This window comes from Solanum tuberosum, unplaced genomic scaffold, assembly GCF_000226075.1.
Source record: "Solanum tuberosum cultivar DM 1-3 516 R44 unplaced genomic scaffold, SolTub_3.0 scf00338, whole genome shotgun sequence".
Classification (NCBI taxonomy): domain Eukaryota; kingdom Viridiplantae; phylum Streptophyta; class Magnoliopsida; order Solanales; family Solanaceae; genus Solanum; species Solanum tuberosum.
The window spans coordinates 435564-445876 of record NW_006239263.1 but is presented as its reverse complement, the minus strand read 5'-3'; the positions used below and the strand labels follow the sequence as shown (position 1 = coordinate 445876).

Sequence of the window (10313 nt, the reverse complement as noted above, 5' to 3'; positions counted from 1 at the left end):
TGCGGGGTGAAATTCTCTAGATGCCGGACTAAGGATTTAGAGATACCTAACTTATTACTTTGCCTGTAGTACACTAGGAAAGGATTGCTATTACTAGGATTACTGCGTTATGGCTTGTGGGGAACACGTATACCCTAGTTATTTCTCTCATCTTGATAACAACCAAAATTGACTTTTGATTACTGATTACTTATTGAATTCTTACAATTTGTTTCACAACCCCCCCCCCCCATTTAATTACTTGTTTCTGGAAGTAATTTGACTAATTGAATATAATTGTTGTTAAAGTAAAGTCTAAATCATTTTCCTCGTGAGATCGACCCCAACCTACAAGTTGGGTTCTTTACTTGATAACGATCGCTTATGCTTCTTTAGGGAGGTGTAATTTGAGCGTACCAAGTATCATATGCATCAAATCACAATAGTCAAACTCTTATCGAAACCATTTCCCTTCAACACCATTATCACTAACCGGAACTATTTCCCTTCGGCTTTGTATTATATTACTAGCCGGAATCATTTTCCTTCGACTTTATATCATATCACTAATTGGAACCATATCAATCCCTTCGATTTTATATCATTGAACTAGCCGGAACCATTTCCCTTCAGCTTTATATCATCACATGTCTCATCACGATGCAAAAAAATCAATGCAAATTCCAATAAGCCAGTTCCACAACAGCCAATGCTAACATATTCAAAATCTATAAAGAAAAAACAAGGGATAAGGGTCTGAAAAGTACCTCAACTTTGGTCGGATTTGCTGTTGCGATACTAAACTTTCATGAGGACCTATTACCTCCCTAGACTATTTAATACCGTATTTTTTACCCCCTGAACTATTTAATAGTGTATTTTAAAGGTATATATATGTCCACGTGAGCAAATATATATGTTTAAAATACGGTATTAAATAGTCTAGGAAGGTAATAGATCCTCATGAAAGTTTAATATCGCAACAACAAATTCGACCAAAGTTGAGGTATTTTTCAGACCCTTATCCCAAAAAACAAAAGGAATAAAAATTTATATTAGTTTTAATAAATAAAGGAAAAAACCATATAATTAGGCATATTTCATTGTCATATACTATTATTACTTATACTTCTAAAATATTACGTATCTTATCATTAATTAAGAGTTTTCTACCATATATTTTTGTTACTAGATACACAAAAATAGAGAGAGAGGCGAGCAAGTTGGTATATTCCTTATAAAGTAATGATTATTTTGATAATAATAATTTAAAGTTAAAATTGATAAACGAATCTAAGAATAACAATGTTTCAAGAAAAAAATTACATGAAAGTTATATTATCAATTGAAAAAATATTTTATACTTATTGTGTTGCACGTTGAATATGTTAATGCCTACTCTTTGGTTTTGTGAGCAAATCCTTCATATATTGTTGTGCTAGTTGAATATAATCTCTCTTTTTTGGAATGATGTATGTATTAAAGTTTAATTAATTTGAATTCGCATTATGTAAATCGATTACCGAAAGGCTTTCTATATATAATTGCATATGTTAAAAAATAATTAAATTTTGGGAAAATGCATAAGTATCCCCAGCCTATATCCAAAATTTCTGAAACACACCTAACCTTTACTAAGGTCCTATTAAACCCCCCCCCCCCCCCAACTTATTTTTTAATTAATTTTTTACCACTTTTCGACCTATATGGCAATATAAACCAGAGAGGTTGAAAGTTTTGTTCAACACACGTTGGGCCCCACTTTTTCAATTATCATATCCGTTTGAGGGATTTCTGTAATTATAAACCTAATTATATACTATCATATTTGTTGTAGTGAATACAACAACATATAGCCCACCAACAATACAATATTTCTCCAATAAACCCAAACCCATTTACTTTCCAGCGTACAACAGCAATAAATCCAATACCCGACCTATGTCCTTCTTCTCCAACCCAGGAACGCGTGCTACTAGTACAAAACGACCCCAACCCCCGTACTTGCCCTCATCTTCTTCACACGAAATCATCCAGAAAACTAGGAAAAAGTACGACTCCGACCCGTCAACATCAGCAACGGTGCCAACAGTGTCCGCCATACGCGTCGTCCTCCTTTTCTACAGCAGACGTGTCCCCATCCCCCTTTCCCCTTTTTTAGAAATTGCTCATCCTTTCACTATTGACCTTGGAAAAGAGACAAGAAATTCAAATTTTTCTTTGAATTTTCACTCGATTTTCCCCACTAATCTGCTCCAATTTTTCCCTATACATACTTCCCTCCTTCAGCGTTTAAAGGACACTGATTTATTACCGAAAAATAGTTAGAAGAAAGAGGTTGGGAACAAAAAAATACAGTGATATGGATTCTTAAAAAGAAATCGATTTCTGTAGTTACTAAGTTAAGAGTTTCGAGTCTAGGAGTCTTGTTTTTGAAACTTTTCATCTGAACTTTTCAAAGCAAGGAACAATTTAACTTGAATGATAATGGAGGTTTTTTTTTCATAGATGAAGAACACTGAAAAAGAAATAAGACAACTGAGTTAATGTTTATTTTTTTCAAGTTTATTTTAACACGTGGCCATTTTTTATTGGTAAGTGTTGTCTAAAATCTGCACCCACGTGCTTAACATAGGTGAAGTCACGGACTCAGCCACGTAGGCCAAAAGGGGATAGAAAATTAATTAAAAAATAAGTTCAGGGGGTAATAGGACCTTAGTAAATGTTAGGTGTGTCTCGGGGATTTTGGGAATAGGCTGAGGGGGTACTTATGCATTTTCCCTTAAATTTTTAATTATATATAAGTTATTGAATCGCCTTTACCTAATATTACTTTCTCCGTTTCATATTAGTTGATCATTATAATAAAAATAGTTGTCTCATATTAGTTGTCCATCTTACTAAATCAAGAAAGCATTAATTATTTTTTTATATTTATATTACTCCTACAATTAAATTTTTTTAAAGTGTTCACATATGTTTGTAAAATTCTCAAGAAGTTTTTAAAGAGGTGAGTTAGTAAAATTATCTTCTTATTTATGATTTCTTAAGCACCGTACAAACTAAAAAATAAATAAACGAAGGGAGTATCTTTTAACATAAATCCCTTAATTTAAATTTCTGACACCATCACCAAATACATCCACCATAATATATCATCAAAACCTAGAAAAAAAATCGATCACTATTTTTTTTCTTTTCTGAATTCTAGTTCTTGATTCACCCGATGTTTATAATTAATTGGTTGATGGCAAAATCAATAGAAGGACGTATTGCTTGGAAAACAGTGTAATAAGTAGCTTGACTTGGGTGGACTGCATCCCAAAACATATGATTTGAAGGATTATTGCATACAATTGATTTTGGATTGCAAAGAATTGATGCTTCAATAAGTCCACTTCCACAACATCCCATAGTAACTTCACTAAATCCTACAAAATATTAAATATTTTTTACACCATCAGATTAAACTATAAAATATTATTGTTTACCATAAGTAGAATTAATAACTAAAAAAGTTAAAGTCGATATAGAAGATAGAAAACGAGTATCAAATAGATCAGTCACAATTATCAAGTAGATCAGTCTGAAGTATCAAATGCATCAAATCACAATAGTCAAATTCTTGTCGGAACCATTTTCCTTCAACACCATTATCACTAGCCGGAACTATTTCCCTTCAGCTTTATATTATATTACTAGCTAGAACCATTTTCCTTCGACTTTATATCATATCACTAGTCGGAACGATATTGATCCCTTCAATTTTATATCATTGAACTAGCCAGAACCATTTCCCTCCAGCTTTATATCATCACATGTCTCATGACGATGCAAAAAAATCAATGCAAATTCCAATATGCCAGTTCCACAGCAGCCAATGTTAACATAATTCAAAAACTATAAAAAAAAAAAAAAAAAAAAAAAAGGAATAAAAATTTATATTAATTTTAATAAATAAAGGAAAAAATCATAGAATTAGGCATACTTCATTGTCATATATATTATTATTACTTATACTTCTAAAATATTACATATCTTATCATTAATTAAGAGTTACGTTTCTTACCACATATTTTTGTTACTAGATACACAAAAATTGAGAGAGACGAGCAAATTGGTCTATTCCTTATAAAGTAATGTTTATTTTGATAATAATAATTTAAAGTTAAAATTGATAAACGAATCTAAGAATAACAATGTTTCAAGAAAAATATTACATGAAAGTTATATTATCAATTGAATAAATATTTTATACTTATTGTGTTGCACGTTGAATATGTCAATGCCTACTCTTTGGTTTTGTGAGCAAATCCAGAATATATTGTTGTGCAAGTTGAATATAATCTTTCGCTTTTTTTTTTTTGAGTGATGTCTATATTAAAGTTTAATTAATTTGAATTTGCATTATGTAAATTGATTATTGAAAGAAGGGAAAGACTCTCTATCTATCTAATATATAAGTTGTTGAATCGCCTTAATTACATAATTATTACTTCCTATGTTTCATATTAGTTGATCATTATACTAAAAATAGTTGTCTCATATTAGTTGTCCATCTACTAAATCAAGAAAACATTAATTAATTATTTTCTATATTACTCTTGCAATTAATTTTTTTTTCAAGTGTTCACATATGTTTGTAAAATTCTCAAGAAATTTTTAAAGAGGTGAGTTAGTAAAATTATCTTCTTATTTATGATTTATTAAGCACCGTACAAAATAAAAATAAAAATAAACGAAAGGAGTATCTTTTAACATAAATCCCTTAATTTAAATTTCTGACTCCACCACCAAATACATCCACCATAATATATCATCAAAACCTAGAAAAAAAATCGTCACTATTTTATTTTCTTTTCTTTTTTCTGAATTCTAGTTCTTGATTCACCCGATGTTTATAATTGGTTGATAGCAAAATCAATAGAAGGACGTATTGCTTGGAAAACAGTGTAATAAGTAGCTTGACTTGGGTGGACTGCATCCCAAAACATATGATTTGAAGGATTATTGCATACAATTGATTTTGGATTGCAAAGAATTGATGCTTCAATAAGTCCACTTCCACAACATCCCATGGTAACTTCACTAAATCCTACAAAATATTAAATAATTTTTACACCATCAGATTAAATAAAAAAATATTGTTTATCATACGTAGAATTAATAACTAAAAAAATTAAAGTCGATAACTTGCTAAAACAAGTTAAATTACATGATAGACTTTCTTTGTATTTTAAAAATGTATTTAATATGAAGAAAATGTTTTCCCTGAATTTCCTAGAATATATTTTCCTAAAATAAAATGATTTTCTTACATTTATTTGCTAAAGTGTTGACTAAGTAAACATAAGAAAATTATTTCAAAAACATTTATATATAAGAAGCGGGGGGTGAAGGAGGATGAGGGGTAGGAGTGGGGGTGGGGGTGGAGGCAAATGGAAAATTGGGGGTGACGAGACAATTAGTATGAAATGCTACTTGCGATACTTATTTTATCTATTTTTATTAGAAAAGTTATTTTTCTAATTTAAAAGACCTGGTTTTTAGAAAATTTTGACCAATAAAAATTGAAAAATAAAACATATATCAAGCCCACCCTAAGGCGTATCTAAGTAAAATCCAAAAGTGGAAAACTAATTATTGGGGTTGCTCACCATAGTTAATTGGATTTTGTATCATGTCATTTATTGGATCGTAGATATCGACGTAGAATAATTTTGTGCCATGAATTTCCATAGTCTTTAATAAACGTTGAAGAAGCGAGTTGTACTCTCTTGCAACGGCGGAGTACGATTCGATACATCGACGGGGTTGAAGTGCGTCACCGGAATCTATCGTGATGACTATCGGTAAGCACCCGAAAGGTGGAACTCCGGCGACGCCGATCACTCTAGCTCCTTCGTTCATCAAACCCTAGAACAATTAACATAAAGTTTATGTATACAAATTATTAATATCAAACACATTAGATTGATACATATACCATTTGAATTTTAAAAAAATTTTAAAAGCCATATCTAATAGAAATTCAGGCGGGAAATTTTAGTAGTTCAGTTGGTTGATTACGCGAAAATTTGATTCTCTATCTTGTAATCCCTTCCCAATTTTCCTTTTTTTTCTTACCTCCTATAGAATTTTTTATTTTTAAAAATTCAAGCACCTAACTGAACCATGTACGTTGTCCAGTTATCAATGAAATAAATTGGAAATAATAAGATCTTTTGTTTAAATTTAGTGAAGACAAAAGATGTTACATAATTTTTTTTCTCATTTGTTTGAGTTTTAGTGGCAAAATCATCATGTACTTGATCGTTAAAAGATAGAAGATATTCTATAAAATTAATTGAGATGCACAACATGTTACTAAAGAAGAATTAATATGTATTCATTATATATATAATTTGGCCGTCTCCAAATAATTGTAGTAATTACGTTACCACACCTAACTCAACCCTTCCCCACTTCATAAATCATCATAAATGTTTTGCCTCCAAATTATTATAATATATATTTATATCATTTCCAAAAGGCCTATAAAAGCACTTCACCTCTATCTATCAAAGTATAAATATAAAAATATATGTATACGGTCAGATCTTTTTGTAACGGTCAATCATCTATAATAATATTTTTCGATATGAATTAAAGAATCAATTTTCCAAATAATTACATCTAACGATATTTTATTATAATAACCAAAAAAATATCTACCTAACCGACGTCATAATTATAGGTAAAAAGAACACCATATAATGGTGTATTTTGTTGAAACAATCTAAAAGTTCAAAATAAACTACATTGATCATGTGATAGTCATTTTCTATAGTACTTAACATTTTATTATAATAAAAACATAATAGATAAACATAACCCATAATTTAGATTTGGTGGACAATTATATGCCTTTTAATTTTGAGTGTGCCTAAGTAAGCGCTTAAATTTGTATAAAATTGAACAAGTAGACACATGTGTCCTACATGACATAATACACGTAGGGCGTCACGTAGGACATAAAGTTGTCAGGTAGGGTGTCATGTAGGACGAATGTGTCTAGTTGTTCAATTTTATTCAAGTTTAAGTCTTTACTTGTGCATACTCAAAGTTAAAAGTCATAGTTGTCAGTTGACACCAAGTTAAGGGTCATGTTTATATATTATGTCTATAATAAATTATGTTGTAGTATATATTTTTTATAACAACTGAAAAATATTGAAACAGTTGTTATAAAAATATTAGTCCTATATATCTTTTCACATTTATATAAGAATCACATGGCTATAATTTAATACTATGTGATAGATACTTACTTGGATAAATTGTTGGACCATTTGCATCAAGAATTGTTGATATTGAGAGACATTATAATATTTTTGTCTTCTAAATGGGGTGTTATAATAATTTACAACAAAGTCATTTGTCCCTGCACTTATTATAAATGCTGCTTTGCTTATTAATAATTTTGTCTTTTCTTTTCCAATTGAATTTTCAAGTTTTCTTTTGTATTCTTTAAAATATTCCAGCTGTTTTTCCATTGTAATTACATCCTGCAATAATAATAATAATAATAATCAATATCAAATCACAATCTTGTCAATAACCAATTGATTAAAAAAAGAAAGAGGTGTAATTAATCACTATAGATGGAACCTATCCAATTTCTATAGTATGATGATTGATTGTTCACACTTACCATCTAGTTGTACCTACCATTTCTCTTCTTGGTTTAATATCAGTAGTTTATCGTCCGATAATATTCAAATCGTTATGTTAATTTTTTTTTTGAAAAATTAAATGACTACCCTTCAACAAAAATAAAGTTGGAACATGATATGAATCCCTAAGTATATCTAATTATATCATTACTAGAAAAGGAAAGCTTTCTAAAAAATAAATGGTTTTTTTTTTGTTTATTTTTTGATATTTTATAAGTAAACAGAAAATATATTGTCTCGAGCATTTACATATAATTTAGATAAATACTATAAAAACAAATACTATTGAGATCAGGGTCGGAGTGAGGGATGACTAGAGGGTGTTAGTATAAGAGACTATCAATGTACAATTTTTTATTTATAGAACTTATTTTTTTTCTACTTTTACTATTAATAGAGAAGTCATTTTCTTGATTCATAAACTTATATACTTTTATATTTTTTGAAATTAAAGGTACAAGTTTGGTTGTTGGGAATAATTTACTTATATAGAAAAAAATCAATGCAACTATGATTCATGTGTCAGATTAAAACAGAGTACTTGTTCTTCTTTTAAAATAAATTTTGCTAGATTGCAATAATTTTTAAATTAATTAATGCACCTAATAAATTACTATAAAGTTGATTATTTGTAATTTTCACCATTATGTTACAATTACACTAGTCAATAATGATTTATTTAAGAAAAGTCAATTAATATCCTTTCCTCGAAATCTCGAATCACTATAATGAATATTTTGATAATATCGCTAGTTTTCAATAAATAAATGAGAGAAACGTACAACTAATTGAGCAGTAAGAGGGTCAAAGCCAGAGCTACCAGAGGCAAAACTAACTCCGGTCATGAGTTCGTCCAAGCTAAGACTTGGGTCCAAATAGGGTGGCACGAAATCTTTGATTCCCACATACGAAGCTGTTACAAAAATTTATAACATTATTTAAGTTATATACATTGACAGTTTACATTTTTTTTTTAAAAAATACTATACCGATTAGATAGCATTGAAAAACACTAAAACCTCTATATGTTGTTGATTTCTTTTTAGGTGGCACTTAAAAAACAACGATATCTTCCTGTTTTCAAAAATAATTTTACTTTAAACTTTCAATTATATCCTTAATAACATGATTTATCGTTAAACAAATAACTATATCCTATTAATTTTCTCAAACCACAAAATTTTAAAATATTCCTTTTTTTTCTTAAATTTCATGTTCGATAAGTCAAACATCAATATGTAAAATGAAAATGTAGATCATAATACATGTTAAATGACATGATAGAGCAAAAAATACATTTTAATATACGGCTAGCCAGATTTCCCTATAACAACATTTTCATTATAATGACCATGTTTTCTATGAAAGTATTTCCCCATGCTATATATGTACATGAATAATACTTGCTATCATAAAAAGGTTTGACTGTATATACGTACCTAAGTAATCTGTGACGAGACGGCCATTAGTGAACCTTCCGGTGGGAACGTGGTTTGCGAAATCGCGACCGTACGGTGGAAAATCGCACTTTGCGATGGTGTTTATGTAGTTGTTGTTGCCGGAATCAACCGTGGAATCTCCGAACACAAAAACAGCCGAAACTGTATTATTATTATTGTTTAATAATAATGTTCGACCTTGAATTTTATTTTGGAAAATAATAATGAGAAGAATGGGCAAAAAGAGAATAAACTTACAAGGAAAAATCATTGTGGAAGAATAATAATTGGGAGAAAAAAAAATGTTGGAAAAATTTAGTATGAGTTTTTTTGGTCTATTATAATGTGTTGTATATATAATGGGGAAAAAAATATATGGTGTGTGTAGGTACTATTAATAATAGCAGTGGACCTCTATGTAAATTTGAAATAACTTTTTTAGGGTCCTTCTCTTTGATTATCAAGGATTTCAAAGATTTTTGGGAAAATGCATAAGTATCTCCCAACATATGTCCGAAATCTCAGAGACACACCTAATCTTCATAAGTACCCCCCCAGCCTATGCCCAAAATCCTTGAGACACACCTAACCTTTACTAAGGTCCTATTACTCCCCCGAACTTATTTTATATATAATTTTCTACCCCTTTTGGCCTATGCGGCACTATCTTGTGGGCCCAGCGCGTGTTGACAATTTTTTCAAGGATAGTGCCACGTAGGCCGAAAAGGGGTAGAAAATTATATATAAAATAAGTTCGGGGGAGTAATAGGACCTTAGTAAAGGTTAGGTGTGTCTCAAGGATTTTGGGCATAGGCTGGGGGGGTACTTATGCATTTTCCCAAGATTTTTCGTATGATACTTAATTCCGAAATTAATTCTATACATATGACCAATAATGAAAAAAATAAATGATAAAGCAAAATGGTGATAGGCAATATGAGTTTGCCACAGACCCTCGGTTGTAGGATTTAATTTTTTGGCAGAAGTACTCATTATCCCCCTGAACTTGAAGTTTTTTATACGGTGTACACCTAAACTAAAATTTGTTTTAATTACCCCCCAAACTTGTTTATTCCTCTGTCGCGTACACCTTTTTCGTCCACCTACTCCTGTTGGGACTACATGCGCGCGACAGTTGTCTAAATTGGTGATGTGGATTTCCACCTGGATAAATAATAGC

At 30.2% G+C, this 10313-nt stretch overlaps 1 protein-coding gene and 1 pseudogene across 1 annotated transcript; both read right to left on the bottom strand.

The window, feature by feature from the left end:
• LOC102596057 (GDSL esterase/lipase At5g45960-like) overlaps positions 1 to 2081 on the bottom strand; it is a 9669-nt pseudogene extending 7588 nt beyond the window's left edge.
• Positions 2082 to 4695: 2614 nt separating this feature from the next.
• On the bottom strand, positions 4696 to 9431 carry LOC102595717 (GDSL esterase/lipase At5g45960-like). Its single transcript, XM_006361009.2, has 5 exons — positions 9134 to 9431; positions 8477 to 8607; positions 7290 to 7526; positions 5637 to 5895; positions 4696 to 5074 (listed from the first exon to the last, which is right to left on the bottom strand). The coding sequence occupies exons 1-5, from the start codon at positions 9402 to 9404 to the stop codon at positions 4878 to 4880; spliced, it is 1095 nt and encodes a 364-aa protein (XP_006361071.1). The 5' UTR covers positions 9405 to 9431; the 3' UTR covers positions 4696 to 4877.
• Positions 9432 to 10313: the final 882 nt, after the last annotated feature.